This window comes from Poeciliopsis prolifica, unplaced genomic scaffold (assembly GCF_027474105.1).
Source record: "Poeciliopsis prolifica strain line A6 unplaced genomic scaffold, Auburn_PproV2 SCAFFOLD101, whole genome shotgun sequence".
NCBI lineage: Eukaryota > Metazoa > Chordata > Actinopteri > Cyprinodontiformes > Poeciliidae > Poeciliopsis > Poeciliopsis prolifica.
This window is the reverse complement of record NW_026562476.1, coordinates 554,430-574,736: the sequence shown is the minus strand read 5'-3', so window position 1 is coordinate 574,736 and position 20,307 is coordinate 554,430. Positions and strand designations below refer to the sequence as shown.

Below are 20,307 nucleotides of genomic sequence, written 5' to 3'. Positions count from 1 at the left end.
ATTCTTCATAAGCCAAAACAAATAAATTTAAAATATTGCTTAAAATATTTCACTGGACACACACTCAGTGACAAAAATATGTATAGAACGTTTTCATAATAATCAAATTTCTTGAAATGTAAAATAATATACAAAATGTAGAAAAAGTTAAGGGACTTTATGTATTGTAGCTCTGATAGAAAGCTAAAATTTGACTGTCGGTTTCAAATGCATATTGCTTCAGTTGGACATTTACTGAAGTTTAATAAATGTGCAACATTCTTCCTGTTTTCTATACACAGAGAGTGATGCCATCCAGTTTCTTCTTATTGCAGCGTTTCTTCCTGCGTGTGGATGGAGTCTTGATTAGAATAAATGATACTCGAATTTATTATGAGGTAAGTTGATGCACCACACCAAATAAAGTGCTTACTGACAGAATGTAATATTGTGTAATGCTTATTATGCCCTGATATGTTTATGTTCCGTAGCTATTTTCAGGTATCAGCCTTATTGAGAATGTACTCTCAATAAGATCATTTTCTGTTCCTGGGTAGAATGATCAGAAGAAAATGTGACTGACCGTAGCAAAGCCATAAACAAGTCTCCTCAAAGGTGTTTTGAGTTATTTACTGATTCTGAAAGTGTGGATTCAGAGTTTTTCATGTATGTCAAACACATGGAAATCAGAAATAAAATGAAGGTATGGGTATTTGAATGTTGGCGTACAAATCAAATCAAATTTTATTTGTATAGCACATTTCAGCAGCAAGGCATTTCAAAGTGCTTTATATCATAACCACAAAAACACAAAGTCATGCATCATGGAATCAACAATACATTGTTACATATTACATTTCAAATACAATTCTAAACAGGTGTGTTTTTAGTTGAGATTTAAAGGAAGTCAGGGTTTCTACTGTTTTACAGTTTTCTGGAAGTTTGTTCCAAATTTTTGGTGCATAGATGCTGAAAGCTGCTTCTATTCTCTTGGTTCTGGTTCTGGGGATGCAGAGCAGAACCAGAACCAGAACCTGAGAGTCTGGAAGGTTGATACAACAACAGCAGATCTTTGATGTATTGTGGTGCTAAACCGTTCAGTGATTTATAAACTAACAACAGTATTTTAAAGTCTATTCTTTGAGCTACAGGGAGCCAGTGGAGGGACTTTAAAACTGCTGTTATGTCTCTATCTTCCTGGTTTTAGTGAGAACAGGAGCAGCAGCTTCTGGATCAGCTGCAGCTGGAGGATTGATTTGTTGGACAGGCCTGTGAAGACGCTGTTACAATAATCAATGCGACTAAAGATAAACACATGGATGAGTTTCTCTAGATCTGGCTGAGACATTAGTCCTCTAATCCTGGAGACGTTCTTCAGGTGATAGAAGGCCGACTTTGTAATTGTCTTTATGTGGCTCGCAAGGTTCACGTCTGAGTCCATCACTACTCCCAGGTTTCGGGTTTAGTTGTAATAACTGAAGCAGTGCATTGACTCTAGATCTATAGCTCTAGATCGTTCCTCTTTATCTGTTCTAAGCATTTATTCAGTGATTGGATGGGGTCAAAGGTCACCTGGTGACATCGTAATGTAGAGCTGAGTATCATCTGCATAGTTATGGTAGCTTATATTATTTCCTGTTATAACCTGAGCTAGAGGGAGAATATAAATATTGAATAAGAGGGGTCCTAAGATTGAACCTTGGGTACCCATGTGACCTTTGACCTCTTTGATGAGAAGTTTCCCATTGAAACAAAGAAATCCCTGTTCTTTATGTAAGATTCAAGCCAGTCGAGCACCGAACCGGAGAGTCCAACCCAACTCTCCAGTCGATTCAGTAATGTGTCAAAAGCTGCACTGAGGTCCAACAGAACCATGTGGTTCTCCCACAGTCCATATTTATATGGATGTCATTGAATACTTTGACTAGGCCAGTCTCCATGCTGTGGTGAGCACAAAAACCAGACTGGAAAGAGTCAAAGCAGTTGGTCATCATGAGGAAACTATTTAATTGTTGACACACAGTTTTTTCAATAACTTTGCTGATGAATGGGAGGTCAGAGGTCAAAGGTCGGCCTGTAATTCTGCAGTAGTGATTTGTCCAGATTGTTCTTTTTTAGCAGTGGTTTGATGACTGCTGTTTTCAAAGCCTGGGGGAAAACGCCTGATGTGAGTGATGAGTTACTATTTGGATCAGATCAGTAGCAATAACAGGCAGGACTTTCTTAAAGAAATGTTCTAGAGTTATAGATCCAGAACATCCAGACAGCAGGAGCTTGAACTTAATTGACTTATAATTTCTTCTAGGGTTTTATAATTAAGTAGTTGAAATTGGGTCATTTTTTCTGTGTTTGTTCTGTTTGGGTACAGCAGTGGTTCTGGCTTTAGAGTTGATGTGCAGATTAATCCTCTGATTTTTTGAATTTTCTCTGAAAAGAATCTGGAAAACTTGTTCCATCAGCATTAGATTGAGTTCAGGCATTGTTAATGTTTTTGTTTATGACATCTGCAAAGAAAGCCTCCCTTGCATGTTTTAGTGTTGAGTGATAGTTACGTAGTCTTTCTTTATAGATGTCATTATGAACGTGAAGTTGAGTTTTACACCATTTTGGTTCTGCTCTGTGACAGAATTCTCTTGCAGATCGAACTGTTTGTGCTTTTCTCCATGGAGATTTCTTCCTACCAGACGCAATAGAATCAATGATATATAAAACTATAGACTGAAAATCATCTACCAACTTATCTACATCATTACAGCTTAAGGGTGAGGAGGAAGAGTAGATTTGATTAAATGTTTCTGCTGTTTTCTGTGAAAGAACGTTTTGTGACAGCAGCTGTTTGTCCAAGTTGGTCAAAGAATAAACAACTTTCAGAGATAACAGCAAAGTGATCCGACAGGGCGACATCAGTTACAGACATTGGAAATATTCACACCCTTACTGATAACCAGGTCCAGTGTGTGTCCTTGAGTGTGTGTTGCTTGTTTGACATGTTGTGTTAAACCAAAATTTTCTAAAATATTAAAAGCTTTTTTGCTCCTGTCTTGGGGTTTGTCCACATGAATGTTGAAATCACCAACAATTATTAAACAATCATAATCAATATCTATATGATTGATAGATCATTCAAGTCAGTAAAGAAATTTTCCACATATGTTGGAGTTTGTATAAAGTTAGTCTCAGAATTCGTTTGTAGCCTTTAACCTGAATTCCAAGATACTCAAAAGAGGTGAAATGACCCAAAGACATTTTACTACAATTTATGGTTTTCTTAAATATAGAAGCCACGCCTCCTCCTTTTTTATGTTTTCTATTCTCACTTAAAAAATTGTAGTTAGGAGGCGCTGATTCAATTAGTACAATTTGGTCATTATCGTCATTCAACCATGTTTCTGTCAGAGACATCAACATTATACTCAGTGATGAAATCATTAATCAATAGAGCTTTAGCACAGAGTGATCTGGTATTTAAAAGAACTACTTTAAGTGACTTGGAGGCAAAAAGATTTTCAGTCTGAGGTTCCTTTAGGCAGGGGATCAGTCTGAGGTTCAAATTAGGACCGCTGTGTTTCATATTTCTGGTTTTTGTAAATTTTCTTGAAGTGATCTGGACAGGTAATGTCCTGTTCTGCAGAACCCGGGGGCCAGACACATTCTGGATGGAGACAGGTATAAAAATAATATCTGGTCCCCGGCCTCAGACCTCAGAAATGCAAAGTGATGGATCCTCTGGAAAGTCAGGAGCAGGTTGCTTAAATGTAGTGAGGTCTGCTACTGAGCGCTAAGAAGAGACGTACCGAGGCGAACCTGTTGATTCATTCCATCTGTAAATTTAAGAAACTCTGGTCTAGAAGAGATTTCTTCATTGGTATCTAATGAATCCTGTGAATGATTGGAGGAGCAGAGAGGGAGGGGGGAGGAGCAAGGGAAGCAGTCGCTCCATCTCCAGTCGATTTATCAGCTTGTTTTGGAATATTATCCTCCTGATATGCGGCGGGCTCCATCCTAGTCAGACATCCGTGAGCCTGTTCTTCTGACGCGATGATCCTGTTGCTGTCCTTGTTGATAAAACAAAAAGGGTTTGCAGTGAGTAGCTTTATCCCATGTTTATTAAGATTGCATCCTCCTCTTCCAAAAAGGAGAAAGCGCTGCCAATAGATCCAGAGGTTATCATGAAGGTCACTGAACTGGTAGAGCAGCTTTTAATCAGCCATTTGTTGATCGTGAGCAGCCTGGAGTGTTTTTCGTCTCCCTATTGAGGTGATGGAATGGACCACTGAGAAATAACTTCATTTTTAATTTTCCCATAGTGTTCAGAAGATATTAAAGTCCTTTTTCAGAATCTCAGACTTTTGCTTTGCCAGATTGTTGGCTCCAACATGCACAACTAAAGTCTTAATATCTGGCTGATCAGTGGTTAGAGAGAGCAGTTTGTTGGTTAAAACAAATACAGTGTCACCAGGAAAATACATCACTCTTGTTTTCCTGGGATTGCAAACATCACTGATTCCCTTTACTGACTCATGTCCAACAATAAGCACTTTTGGGACGCCTTTTGTTTTCCTGGTGGTCACTTTGTCCTTTGGAGCTTTGGGGATGGATGTGTTGGTCTTGCCTCATTGTTGATGTTTGAAGGCAAAGTTTCACTCAGAGGCTCAGGCTGGAGTGCAGAAAATCAGTTTTTCAGTGGGATTCCCACAGAGTCAGAATGTTTTGAGGCTCTTGCTGGTTGCTTTGTCCCTGGGAGCTGGGTCAGCGGGGTCAGCGGGGTCAGCGGGGTCGGTGGAGGCGTTTTGGTTGCAGCTACTTGTTTGTCTTTCTTTGGCGGAGCAGGTGTTGAAGTGTTGAAGGTGGGTTTCGGCTCAGAGCCGGCCACGCTGATTCGTTCGTGTGCGGGGTTCTACCTGATAGTCGTCTCATCAGATCCGCAGTGCGAGATTCCCGTTTCGGCTTGGCACCCAGAGCGTTCCAGGGTGAGCTGCTCGGTGCAGGGCGCACGACCTCTCCGTTGATTTGAGGAAGGGTTGTTTCATTTCCACAGGGAGCATTGATCTCAAAATTCACTTCCAGCAGTTTAATCTTCATTTCTATAGACTGAAGTCGTAAAATATTGCTCTTGTCCTTGGGGTCAGTCGGAGGCATTTTGCCCTGGTTTAACTTGGAGGTAAAGAAAAGTAAAGTAAAAATAAAAGTAAGAAAATCCCCCAGTCCTTAGGTTTGGAGTAATCCAGTTAAGATGTCAATAATGTAAATATAACTATAAAAACTGTCGCTTTAAAAATAATTCACAGGCAGAGTTATCAGTAAGGACGAGAGAGAGCAGGATAATCTGTTCCTCCTTCAGCAGTCAAATCATACAATAAAACAAATTACCAATATTGAAAAAACAGGTCTGAATCCTGCATGGGTTCCATCAATTTGGCATGGGCACTTTGAGCCTGGATCCCTCTCAGCTCCCTGGAATCCCACGAACTGTGATTCCATTTGGGCTGGTCAGACGGGGCTGCTACGAATGGTTAATTTGCCTCTGAGGCGGGTACAGAGAAGAGTCATCTGCCAGATTGCTCAGTTGGAAGTTGCGTTAGACTTTCCAGTTTTTTGACAGTCTAAACAATATGCACTTTTTTTTTTAACAATGCATGGAATATGTTATTGTATGCCAACATGCTAGTGCTAGGCTAGATGCTAACAATAGTATTTCATCTAGCTTTACCTTTTTAGCTCATTTTACCACAGTTTAGCCAGTTCTTGCGTTGATTGAAAGTTTTTACTTCTCTTCAGCAGTTTTATTTTTCTGATTTTGCTCTATTTTGCTGCTTTTACCTACTTCTTGCATGTCTGCAACACTTCTGAAGTTGACTCTAAATGTTTCTGTAATTTTCACCAAAATAGTTTAGCTTTCAGAATTCACACTGCATTTTCACAAGAAATGCAAAATTTTCTAGTTATTATTTTTATTTCTAGGACCATTTCCAAGTAAGAAACTTGTATATCTTGAGTTGCAACATTTAATTCTTCTTTTGAATTGATAATGTAATTTTTATTGAATTCTCCTCATTCCCCGGAGGCCCACTGTAATTCATTGTAGAATATGGCATTAGAACCAGCTGTGGAATAGTAAGGGAATCACCTTAATGCAACCCATAAACAATAATTAGAATTTTGTCATATTTGCTGCAAAATCAATATACTGAATGTTCATGTACATTGAGAATATTAAGTGAAAATGAATTTTTACTGTTTAAATTTCAGGATGGAAAAGATTACATGCTGCGAGAGTTCAGTACCAGAGAAAATACAATAACAGAACTTAAGGTGGGTACTTGCATCATATTGTGATATGTATACATAGGAAAAAACGGTGACAATAGCACATGAGCAGACCCTTACAAGCTGTTATATGCCTTACAGCAGGGGTGCCCAACCTTTTTTGAACTAAGGCCTACTTTTGAAGTTGCAAGTTTGTTGAGATCTACTAGTCTGTTCTCAGCATCACAAACACACAAATATATATATAGGGTATATAATAATATAATAATAATAATATATAATATATTATATATATATATATATATATATATATATATATATATATATATATATATATATATATATATTTTTTTTTTTTTTTTTTTTTTTTGCAAACACATCCATAAAAAACAGACCCAGTTGTGAGATTTTAAAAAATGGAAACACTTTACTTAAGCTATTTTAAAATAAATGTATATGTCTACTTCAGTGGGATTTCTCACACTGGGAGAAAGAAGCCAGGTTCTCCCACAGGCTGGGAAGTATGAAGTGGTTGCAAGGCGTATATGCAGCTCACAAGGTCAAAGGTCATATAATTCCATGTGTATCTGTACTTGTACTTGATGATTTTCATGTGAGAAAAATGTAGACTCACTTAACCCAAAAAGCCCTGTCAAGTTCAAGGCGTGTCTTCTGACTTTGGGAGGCTTTCCTTGTGATAGTAGCCTTCAGAACTTCCATACTGGGTTCTGCTTGTGATTGTATTTCTATCCAGGTGAAGAGTGAGACTGACTTTAACACAGTGTCATGCATATCAGTATGTCCTCTAAAAGGAAAATATAGTTGAAGTCAGAACCTTACATAAAAACACACATATGCATGCATTCTTCTCCACAGTCTGATGTTGAATCAAGATAAATTTTTCCTGTCTAAAGTCAATGAAGATGACAATTTTTTTCCTGTTTGCTGAATGTCAGAATAATGTTCTGCTTGCATGTAAGGGAAGTTCCTTAGGTCTCTGCATAGCACCCATGTTGAAACTAGTTTCAGCCTGCTGTTGGCATGTTAACAGAACACAACTGATCCTTCCCCATGTTTCACAGTCGAGACAGGGCTTTTTTTAGTTTGCTTAATTTTTGTGTCTATGATGTGCCTTACCAAAAAGCTCCAGTTTTACATTAAAATTGTGGTTTCCATTTTCGTGTCATCTGTCCAAATGACAGTTTTCCAGAAGCTCTGTGGCTTATATGCATTGTGTCTTATTTTTTGTGCTTTGCTTTCCTTTTTGGTCATCTCCCACAAAATTCACCTTGGCTCACACAATGATGGATGGTGCAATTTGACACTGATATACATTGACCGTGGAATTGCCCATTAAATTCTGTGGAGGTTGTTCTGGGCTCTTTGGTTACCATTTATATGATCCTTCTCCTCAATTTGTCATCAATTTTCCTCTTCAGCCACAGCCATGGAGGTTGGCTACAGTCCTGTGGTCCTTAAACTTCTAAGTAATATGTAAAGCTTTAGTCACAATATATGTCATTTGAAGTGATATCGTATTTACCTTTAACATGCTTCTCTATAATTATCTTTCTAATCTTCTGGGACAACTCTCTTTTACTTCCTTTGGTCTATTTTCAGTGTGGTACATACCATGTAGCTAAATAGAACCATCACTACACAAACTGATTGCAAGCTTGAACACACCTGTAAGAGGACACATCTCAGTTTGACATGTTTCTAAGGTCAAATTATTTTCAATCTTTCTAGAGGTACCACAATTTTTCTCCAGGCCTGCTTCATTAAATGTTTATTTTTAAATTATTCTTTTAAGCCACATAATACATGCCATCGACTAGGAATTGATTTTAAAGTTTGCATTGAACCTTCATCCATTGATTAGCACCGCCTAGTGTCGACACCATTTGATTCAGCCATTGTTTACGACCGAAAAGCTCCAGTTTACAGCATCTGACTTCTTCTGGTACAGAATTATTACATATTCCATAATAATGTAAAAGTCTACTAAAATTCAGCATGACTGTTCTGCCTGCAGACACTTTGAAAACTATCAAATACTTATCTGATTTAGTAACACATGGAAGTAGCACAAATCTGATTTTGTAGGAGTGAAAAGATGTGATCTGGCATTTTCATGAAAAATCTATGAAAAGTTATGGCTCACATATGGGCAAAAATCTGGTTTGAGTCGTATTTGCGTCTTGTGTGATCAAAGCACACAAGAACTACCTTAAAAGTTAAAGGACAATAGTTTTCAAGTTCTGAACTTGGGCACCCCTGTCTTTGAGAGTTCTACTGGTGTGCTAATTTTCCTCGCTTTATGTCAAACTGGTCAGAGGGCTGCCTTCTTGTTTGAACTGTAGAGCCATTTTGCTAGGGCGAAATTTAAATGGCTGAGGGGATTGGAAATATTCTCCACTATATCTGATTTACACTACAAAACTGTAAAATTACATTTCTCAGTTTACGTAAATAGATGATGTTTCACTTTTTTGTGCATATTTTCATAATTAAACCTGATCAGTATGTAATGAGAGCATATAACTGGAATTTCTTAAACTACTGAAAGTAATACATTCCAACCATTTAATTTAAAAGGAGTGACACTTAACGCGCAGACTTGTTCAAAGTTATCAAGATTATTTACATCTGATTATTTTCTTGATTGTGAAATTATTGTATAGAATTGTCATCTTTTCTAATTATTTTTAAGTGAGTCATAACTTTTTAATGACGTTTTAAGAGTTTGTATTGTATTGTGGATTTACTTGATATTTTTCTATTGAACAGAATATTCCTGCAGCATTCTTCACAGATCCCAATGAGATAGCTCAGCATCTAACCCTGAGAGTAACAAAGTGTGAGAAACTGGAACTTCCTGTGATGCATCGTGAACCCTCCGTCAGTGAAGTTATTTAGTAACTGTTACACTGTGACAGCTACACTAATTTGTTGTGGTCATGTCAAATCTATACTGAGCAATATAAAAACTTTTGGTCATCAATCCAAATATTTGTACAGCAACAAATTAGACTGTTTTGTGAAACGTAACTCTGCAGAATTACTTTAAAATGACTAAATATCCCTTGTCTTGTTTGAAATTAAATATGCATTTAAATCTGTTGGGAAACTATTGTTTGTTGTATATTGTGTAGAAGTTCATTTCTGCCAATCTGGTGGACAAAAAGAACTTTTATCTCATAATTGTGACATACCTTGGTCATATTAAAGTTAATATCTCATTATTATGGATTAACTTTCTCATAACATTATGCATGTGCATCGTCATGACTCTTATTTCTAGCTAATGTCTGGAGACTTAATTTTTGACATTATGGGATTCTTTGAAAACTTGCAAGATTTCAACATTTGTAAAACTGCTCAGTATTACTCAGTTGTATTAGCAAGACCCATTTCTGTCTATCAAGCTGAACTTTTCTCACCCATTTCCTCAGTATGCCAGTGGACCATTATGAGATAGCTAAGTCATAATAATAAGAAACCACATCAGAATTCTGAAATAAAACTTTTTTCCCCATCAAAGTGACAAAAAAGTGCTTCCATAGTTTTGAGATGATACAAATAAATAGTTTTAGTGCATGTGTGTTTGTTTTGTGTGTGCTGAAATCTTGATTTCTGTTATGAAGCCTAAGTATGGAAGCCCAAATCACGATAAGTTTATTCAGCACAAAGAAACTGAAAAGGTCATCTCTCTGTCTGATATGGAAATATATACTAAACTGGAGACAGAACTTGTCCTTTAGATTATTAGGATTCAGCTGCTTGAGTTCATAACAAGCAGACGGTGCAAAGAGGCAGTTGCCTGGAACTGGTCGAGGTTATACAAGAGGGCCAGTCTTGGACCGAGGAGCTTCCCACAACAGGTGTGACAGGAGATGGAGGGAAATATTACAAGAGGAGGTATGAACAAAGTCCATATATGTCTGCAACAGAGTGAATAGAAAATTCATATTAAAATTTTCTATGTAATCTTCCATGTTAACCATGCAAATCTCCTCCTACTAAAAATTCAAACACAGATGGAAAAATGAGCTTTTGAAGATCTGAATTTCTATTTTGGAGTTGTTGCGGTAACTGCTGTTTCTCTGTATAATCACTTTTTTCCATTTTAAACTCAAAACTTGCATCTGGCAGTGTTGTTTTATTAAATGTCCTTCAACTTACAGTGTCTTGCAAAAATCTTCATGCACATTGAGATTTTTCATATTTTGTCACATTACAACCATAAACAAGCATATTTAATTTGAATTTTATGTTTATTTTTCAATTGTGAAGGACAAAGAGAACGTCTCATGAATCACACTCCATACCAATAGGCGGCGGTGTTGCGTTCTTAACGCTTTTTGTCAACAGCCAATAAAAGAATTATGAAGAAAAACAACAGCGGCAACATGGAGCAGACAGTTGACAAACTTGAGAGTATGGTACTGTAAAATTCATTCTTTTCTTCAGTCTTTTCTGAGTTTCTACTTCCTTTCGGGTTTTCAACAAGCATTTTTTTCTCATTTAGATAAACTATCATTAAAAAACTTGACCTTATGGGGCGGAAGTAGCAGAACGCGGGAAATCTTTGAAAATGTTAACTGATCTGTATCGTTTTGGATTTGCCGGTTTGAAACTCCCAAACCGGCAAATAAATCATCAGGCAAATGATTATGATGGCATGGACTTTGACAACAGGACTCTGGTAGGTAGAGGAAGAGGCAGAAGTAAGACGAAAGCTTTAAAAGACGACAAAGAGCATGCTTTTAAAAGCAGTCGGAGAGGCTTTAGTGTAATTCAGATGATGAAAACATAGAAGGAAAGTGATAATGGACGAATTTGAGGTCATAATTAAATTCAGGAAAAGAATAGAACATGAATCATAGCGGTGTGGTGGATGTAGGGTTAGATTCAAAGTAATGGGATTTGATCGAATATAACAACAAAAACAAATCGAGCATGTAAATTGACTTTTGCAAAAAGGTTGTTAGTGAAAGGAAAAATCTTGGCGAAAACAAAGTATGTCGTGGTATTATCACTGGTAATCTGCTTGAAAAAGATCTGGAAAAACTTAGAAATATTAATCGTCCTGATATACAGAGTTTGAAAAGGTTGGGAGTCGGTACTTTTGACGTTTGTCCTGATAAAATAAGAAGTATATCAGGACATATAAAATTTTATAATCCGAAAGAAAAAGAAGAAGCAGTTTAGAAAAGAAATGAAGGGGGCGCTACTTCACTTATCCACGGTCTCCCGTTTTTATTTTCTTTTGAAATGTGATGTTTAAAATTTAAGGAAAGAGTTTCACTCTCAGCATGTATTTAAACTTGTATTAACTTCAGCGCAGCTCACAGTTTTTAACAATTATTGTAGCTTTCTGTGCACTTTAAATCTGCTTAGATGGATCTTTTCGGGTCTATCAGCTGTGGTGGGGATGGTAACACAACTAACACACTACATCACTAAATGAGAATAGCACAAAGTCTATATTATTGGGGCCTGCCATACAATGCATAAGGAGAGCAGTGACTGACTTCCTTATGTGTAACATAGTTGAAATGGTTCAGTTTAAATTCTGCTAGTATGGGTTTTATGGTTGTCCTGTGATTAGTTTTTTTTTTTGGCGCCCCCTACTGGTTGCCTATAAAAGGAGGAAGAACTGCAGATTCCACACAGTCTGTCAGAAACTCTACTGAGGTGGGTCATCGGGTCCAGTTCCTTTCTGAACAATAGTGGTGGTTGTGTTCTGAGACTAATGTGGAGTTTTGTTGCAGTACCCAGAGTTGGCGAACCGGTAGAGAGGCTTACTGTGTTTTTGTTATTGTTAACACTCATTACAGGTAGGCTAATTATATTATGTTAAATGTCAGAAATTTATGTTGTCGGTTGTGTTGTCGGTTATTTTTCAGTTAAGTTTGTCAGTGTGTTTATTATGTTGTCAGTTTGTTGTGTTTGCCTGTATGTCAGTTTGTTTGTTCTCTGTTTCAGTTGGAAGTTACTGTTGGATAGTTAGTTAGTTAAATTTGACTGCTGCCTATGTTTATTTTCCTGATTTTATTGATTTATAAGAGAAGTATTGTATGAATTTTATTTGAAAGTTTTGATATTAATGAAAATCCACTATACGATCACCTGTTATAAAAATGCAATTGTAGTGATTATTGTAGGACACAGTCTGTCAGAAACTCTACTGAGTACCCAGAGTTGGCGAACCAGTAGAGAGGCTTACTGTGTTTTTGTTATTGTTAACACTCATTACAGAAATTTACCCAACTGGTCTCCGCTGTGTGCTGTGTATTGGGGAGGAAGTCACATATGCATTGCATGGCAGGCACCTATTAATCTTCACCCAATAGAACGCCTCTTTATTATTCTTTATTTTTCTTCCGTGACCGTTAATGCGGCTCGTACCGCTGCGTGCCCACCAACAAATTGGTATCAAAACGTGCGGCTCGATGGCGGCATGTGTGCCATTACTTGTGGTGGGATTCGGAGTTACCATGGCGATGTAAAAAGCAAAAAAAGACCACCAAAAGCCCCATAGAAATGAATGGAGTGAGGAAACCAAAACATCCTAAAATACCCAATTTTTGAGGAATTTCTGTGTCGTCATGGATTCACGTACAAATGCCATTCAAATTTCAGTTTGTAGATACGCCCGTGATCTTTTCTAAAGTCAAGACAACACGCTCATACGAATTATGGTTTGTCCACAATTTGTCTGTAAGCGCTCCAAAGTTTTCAATTTTTGGAAAAACTAGAGTGTAACTGACGTTTCTTAGAGTGTGGGAAGCAGTGCGATTCTGACCCCAAATAAATTTTGAAATCGCCGTCACGCCCACAAATATCGCCCTATCGGTATTGTCGTGTTATTTAAAGAAAAGAGTGCCTGAGTCCAACTGTGTCATCGATAACGCTTTTTATTCTCCGATCCTCCAAACATCATGCATAGGCCTCATCACACAATCAGCATCACCTGCCTGCCTGAGCCTGACGCTCCCTTTTATGATGTCATCGCAAGTGGCCATTTGTAGTTTATAAACATGCATAACATTAACACCACAGGTATGAAACTCGGTCGTGACATAGATACGCATGCCTGCTCCGATAAAATGTTTTCACAATTTTTCTAGGGCTTACGTTTTTCTGTCTAGGGGCTTCAGATGCGACAGGATTTCCACTCGCTCAGCCAGGTTCACTTCCATGTATTTTTGAAAAATGTCAGACCTCAGCGCACAACATTTTTATCTCGTCACTGTTATTACTGTGAGTGATGTACAGATATGAATCGCGGGACTATAGGAGACGAAAGGTAGCGCTCTCATACGCTTCAAACGGTTTTCAGATATGTATCACGGTTTCTGAATGGGAAGGAGTTGTTCGGACCGCTTTTTTCAGTCAAAACTGATAGAAATCTGTCTCACACACATGACAGTTGCAGAGGATCCATTACCATAGCAACGAAGCACAGCAGGGCCGAGCAGCTGATTAGAACTACAAAAACGCATCACTGTAGTTTTTATTATGGCAGAGCTCTGAGGAAGGAGCCGGCCTTTAGAACTACTTTTGTTTTGGGCATTTTATAACAGATTTTAACCAACCATTGTCACACATGGAATTAGTATGTCAATTTTACATTAAATTTAATGAAAATTTCAAAATAAAAGCTTGAATATTTCTCTCAGGCCTTTCAGAAAAACTAACTGCTTCAAGCATTTAGAATTAAGTCTCTCTTTGTGTGTCACACTGACATGACAGTTGACCTTCTCCTTAGAACAATGACTGAAGGTTAGGACTACAACATGGCGGAACACTCCGTGCATAGAGAGGAACTCTGAGCTGATTGTCAGAACTACAACATGGCGGAACTGTCAGTTACTACTGAGGAGAAATGAGCTGGGATTTAGAATTACATTGTGTTTGGACTTTTTATAACTGATTTTAAGCAACCATTGTTACACACAGGATTAGTGTGGCAATTTTAAATTAAGCTTAATAAAAATTTCAAAATAAAAATAAAACATTTTTTATATCACGTAATTGCTCTCTTGGGCATTATGTGATTTTTTTTAACAAAACCACTGTTAAACTTTGGATTATTTTGGACATTTAAAATGAAGTTTAATGAAAATTTCAAAATAAAAGCCTTAAGATTCCTTTCTGGCTCATGCCTATTTTAGTGAAAATGGCTGCCTAAAACTGATAGTCTCCCCCTGTCTGACTCATAGCTGGCAGAGGATCCATTACCATAGCAACGGAACACAGCAGGGCCAATTGATTAGGACTACAGAAACGCATCACTGTAGTTCTAACTATGGCAGAACTCAGAGGAAAAAGCTGGACTTTAGAACTGATTGTGTTTTGGGCCTAACTCATTTTAACCAACCATTGTTACACATGGAATTAGTTTGGCAATTTTAAATTAAGCTCTGAAAAATATTCAAAATAAAAGCCTTGACAAATTTTCCATCAACTATGTGCTCTTTTGACCATTGTATGTCTGAATTAACCGAATCACTGTTATACATGGGATTAGATTGACCATTTAAAATTAAGCATACTGAAAATTTCAAAATCAAAGCCTTAAGATTCGTCTGTGGCTAATTCAGCGCCACAGGCGCTGCAATGATATTAGCTTGCATTATCTTTTCTGCTAAAGTTAGCACAAACATTAGCATTTCTCTGTTCCCCACTAGTGTACTGCCATAGGCAGTGCAATAAGATTACTCAGCATGATCTTTTTCACAGAGGTTAGGGCAGAGCATTAACATTAGCACAAACATTAGCATTTCTCTGTTCCCCACTAGTGTACTGCCATAGGCAGTGCAATAAGATTACTCAGCATGATCTTTTTCACAGAGGTTAGGGCAGAGCATTAACATTAGCACAAACATTAGCATTTCACTGTTCCCCACTAGTGCACTGCCATAGGCAGTGCAATAACATTATCCTGCATGATCTTTCTCACTCATGTTAATGCTCTGCCTTGCACAGCAAGGCAGAGCATTAACATTAGCCTACCCTAAATGAGGTATTAGCTATTTCTCTGACTTATTACACATCTTTGGTATAGTGAATGGAGTAAGTCAGTTATAGACAACCTGCTGATGATGCTCCACATGCTTCTGACAGTAGTCATGCTAACATTAGCATTTTGGCTCATTTTAGCTCATACACTTATTTTAACATACTGAATGGAGTAAGTCATGTTTGTGACTCTCCACATGCTATTGATTACATTGCAGCTTTCTTTAGCAGGGATGCTAATGTTTAGCATCAGAACGCTGGGTCCAAACCGACGGGCACACTTTGGCAGGCCCCGGTTAAATTTCTTCAGGAATTTTCTAGTTTACTATTAATTCTGGCATTACTGGCACTGTAAAAAATAAATTATCTAATAAAATACCATACCTTTTTATTTTCTTAATGATGATTAAATGACCTAAACAAGACTTTTAAATATTAATAATAATGTTATATGTAATTGATATATCTATCAATTATAGGAGGAATAAAAGAAATAACCAGGCATGAATCGCAACATAATAAACGATAATAAAAACCATTTACAATGTATGCATAAGAAACTGAATTGAGCAAAAATCAATAATAATAATAATAATGATCAATAATTAGATTCACAGAAGAATAACAAACCTGGTTATTATAATCAGGGGTGTTATCCAATACAAGAAAAAATTCAAATTTTTTCTTTTACAACACCATATATATTATTTTGAGAGATTTTTTTGTTGGTAGAGTTTTCTACAAAGGGAAAATGAGATAAAACACAATTTAATCTATGATGGTGAATATTTTCCTTTGACTAAAGTGATCAAATAAAACACACTCATAGAATCACAATATCAACAATTTGTGCATTGAGTTAAACACTTAGCATCTTATAGGTCAAAGTTAGCATTTAGTTTGTTTAATGATTATTGCAATATCAATAAATGACTTCAAAGCGATTTTCTTAGTTGCCAGAGGAACACAATAATGCTTTCATGAGCTCAGTGGTTGAAACTGATGAAAAAAGAGGATGAATGCTAACTTCTAAAATATTCCTCGCCATCTTCTTTGTTCTTTCAGCAAACAGTTGAAAGAGAGTTGTTTTGGGTTTCACCGCTGTTTTAGCTGCCGTTGAAAGTATTTTTAAAAGTTTGTCTGTCATTCTGCAGTTCATGTGACCAAACCTGCCAAAGAGATGAAAAGTTAAGACATTCAACTTTGTCTTGTACACAACCTTGGTTGGGTGACCCCAAGGTCACTAGGTCTTCTTAAAAGATAGTCTCTCTGAAAAAAAGTTTTAAAAACATAGTCAGTGTTTTCAGAAAAGTTGAGCTGACTGTCCTATGTCCCATAAATATTATTCTGTTGATATGAAACTCACGCGTTTCTCGACATAACACCAGTTCGCCAGTGCGTTATGGACTGGGGATTCAGCCCGTGGAGAAGCTTTCACACTCGCCTGGTGACTAGCGCAGCACGCTGGTTTATTTTCATTTTAGTTTATTTTTGTGGCAACACAATGCATATCAAATGCTGTGTCTACTTAAAGTCAGGTAAAGTAGCTGCGCGGCCATGTGGAGAACAGAACAACTTGTTCCATGAAACTCGAGCAACAAAACCATTCTCTGTGGCACTTATGAAAAATTCAATAGACATGAAATTAAAAAAAAAGCTACTAAAACCACATAAATTAATCTCCCATTTGTTCCTCTACATTTATCAGCAGACATGTGCTGTGAGCGAATCTCGCTCATCATGCAGGGCCAGTCCAAGGTTCAATGAGGCTAGAATCTGATTTAGGGGCCCCTCTTGCTCCAAACATCAGCACCACTAACAGCATTTCACCATTGATGTAGTGAAATCTGGGAGAGGGGAGCTAGTTTAATTGACCGAGCAATCAATTATAATTATAGTTTACTAGATGCATTATTGAACAGCTAAAAGTCAAAGATTAAACTGAGAGGATCAGATTGTTGCTATGATAACAAAACAGTCTAACTATGAAGATTGTACTTTGAACTTTTACAAAACTTGTAAGACATGTCAGCTCCTTAAAATCTTAAATTCAAATGTTAAACAATTTATAATCTTTCAATTTATCTATGCTGAAACCATTGAATCAAATTTAATTGCATTAATAATCTCGGCTTATTTATGCCTTGCGTCAGTTCTAAATGTGATCAGCATTATATAATATTTTTAAATATTAATTTAATTATTTAATAACTGAATTTGGATTCAGTTATTGTGATTGATATTTATTTTAATTGTATTTGTGGGTATTAGTATTGTCGGCAATGTCTTCCAGTAACATAATTGCCTAGTAATATTTTACATTTCCTGTCAACATCTTTTAATACAAAACCTTGGAGGACCGCCACAGTGTTTTCTTGAGGAAACCCTGAAAGGTGCATGCTTGGATAATAAATTGGTCATTGTCAAGAAGACTCCACAGCTCCATTTTGGTGCCTTTGATGCCATTTTTCTTTTTTTTTTTTTTTTTTTTTGTATTTATGTCATTTCAGTTCTTGAAGGCAGAGGCAGACCTGGAGTACATTGAAAGGCGGCTAAAGCTGGATTTCATCAACGGTGCTTCACAGAAGGGAAGTTTTGCTGAGGTAACAGAAAGCTGTCTTTCTCCCAGTATCTCTGTTGTTTATAAGACGATATGTGCTTCAAGCTGGTTCTGATTGCATTTTTCTCAGTTATTGTCAGATTTGTTGGAAAACAGAAACATAGATGACAGTATTAATTAAGGTTTTGCACATCCTCTGTAATGTACCAAAAACTGCAAATTGCAGAATAATTTAGCAACTTAAAGGTTTAGCTGATCATATTTTCCCTCCTATTCAAAAATTACATGAGGCCACTGGCACTACCCTCTGTTTGATTTATAAATTAGGCCAATGCCCCAGTTACAATTTGTTACCGCTGTAGTGTATAACTTCTATCATATATATATTTTTTACATATTTATTGTAATAGTCTCTATGTTATGACAATATAGTAAGAGACAGTTAATCTGTGAAAATATTAAGTTCCTCTGTCTTCTCCTAGTGCTACCGTGAAACAAGCTATCAGAGCCAGGTTCTTAGCACAATCAATCACAATCTTGTGTGGCACTGCTCATCCTCTTTCCCGTCTACTATCTGTTACACTAGCACTAGCATAGCTTCTTGTGAATTATCAGGCTATGCTAGCCTGGTACAGCTGATCATATGAGCTAGGCTATGAGCTAGCATAACCTGAGCATTCCATCAATGACACCATTGGCCACCAATGACGGCAGGTAAACGGTTTTCCTGGAACGGTAAGACACTTCTCTCCCATTACCACATTTAACAGTGAATACATGAGTTTGGCTGACGTCACTAACATCCTCCTTCTGGCTGTGATTGGTTGTTTTTGGTCAAGAGTGGTGCATTTTTTTCAGGCGGCAATGGTAACTCAGATAAATCTATTCACAGATAATCTGTTTCATAACAATCTGAATGGTGGAAAACAGAGAGTGTTTTCAAATAGTCACTCACTGCTACATACTAAGTAGCGATATAGTGGAGATTAAGACTTCAAAATTAAAGTTGGGCTAATGATTTTCTGTGCAGGAAAATGTGACTGGGATCCTGGAAAATTTGAAGTCCATCAAGGCCAAACACTTTCTTCTCATGTGTCAGGTCAGCCAGATCACAGATGCTCAGAAAGAGTCCATGGAGTTAATCAGAAGCAGACTCGGCTTGGCCATGGAATTGATCAAACATTGCCAGCAAGTTTCTCATTTGGAGGTAAAAACACTGGCATAATACCCATTATTCAAACATCATTGTATGTGATCCTTTGTGTTTTCAAACTAGAGGTAAAGGTAATTTTATTTATATAGCACATTTCCAGCAACAAGGCGATACAAAGTGCTTTACAGGAATTAAAATTAAATACAAACAAAATAACAAACCAAAGGAAAGAGCAAAGTATCTAAAGTAAATAAACTAGATACTCCAATACTGTGATTTTCTTTCATAGCTTAGATGTACCATACTATGCTGTCAGGATATATAGTGACATTTTCAACAAATATGTAAAAAACATATTTTTGTAAAAGTTGCATACTGCAGCTTGAAGATTTATTTTCAATGTGGGAATGACAATGTATTTTGTAATACATTCACAGCAGCAAAAATGATTTTTTTTTATCCTTGAAAACTTTATATTTTAGAGGAAACTTAATTGTTCTGTAATTTGTAATTCTTTGAATGTTTTTGCAACTTTATGAAAAAAGTCTCAGGCAAAGACTTGTTGAATTCTAATCTTACTCTAATAACTATCTCATGTTGTTAAAAAAGCAACATTTACATTTTCATAAGGGTGAACAGATAATGGATGGATGGATAATCAAAAAAAGTAACGTAAATGTTTGTGAAACTAACTTTAAGAGAACCAAAACCATAGATTGTTTTAGCGGGATGTGAACTGCAAACATTCATGCATGATTAAAATAAATAAAATAACAAAATAACAATCAAAAATATTCTGTGTACTTTTTACTCAACATTTGGTTGTATTATTCTATTCTTCAGGTTGAGTCACTGGCAGAGTCAGAGCAGGAGTCAGCCATGTTCCTGGATTCAACCATTGGTTCAATCACAGCTGAAGTAAGATTTCTAACAAAAACTTGACACAAGATTCTGGTTGATTTTGGAGCATAATGTGAGTTAAGCAACCATTTATTATGCAAATAATACAGCTTGTTGCCTCATAAATTCTCCAGGATAATTGGTTAGTATAAAAATTGTTAGATTTAGCACGCCATATTTTTTATTTCCAAAATGTTAAACAGCTGGACTCATATCAGAGTTGCTTGCAAGTATTCCGGTACTTCAGAGTTCTTGAATCAACCAGTTAACATTGCTGAATCTGTAAGTAAGCAACCCATCTCCATTCCATTCATCCCCTGCTGATGTCACTATTTATTAATGCACACAGGGTGAACTTCATCCACCAAGCATGAACATGACATGGTTTTAAGTGGTTAACATTAGTTGTTTAGTTTCT

General features: G+C 36.8%; 1 protein-coding gene across 2 annotated transcripts in view; it reads left to right on the top strand.

Annotated features, from left to right (window-relative positions):
• Positions 1-19,946, top strand: part of tiprl (TIP41, TOR signaling pathway regulator-like (S. cerevisiae)) — a 33,843-nt gene extending 13,897 nt beyond the window's left edge. The window contains exons 6-10 of one of the 2 annotated variants that reach the window (XM_055023458.1): positions 282-377; positions 6,229-6,291; positions 17,787-17,879; positions 18,867-19,043; positions 19,833-19,946. In XM_055023458.1, coding sequence (XP_054879433.1) covers positions 282-377; positions 6,229-6,291; positions 17,787-17,879; positions 18,867-19,043; positions 19,833-19,931 — 528 coding nt within the window. In that variant the 3' untranslated portion in view covers positions 19,932-19,946. Of the gene's footprint in view, positions 1-281; positions 378-6,228; positions 6,292-9,036; positions 9,847-17,786; positions 17,880-18,866; positions 19,044-19,832 lie in introns of those variants that run through there. The other variant, XM_055023457.1, reaches the window with a different exon arrangement.
• The last annotated feature ends 361 nt before the right edge of the window (positions 19,947-20,307 follow it).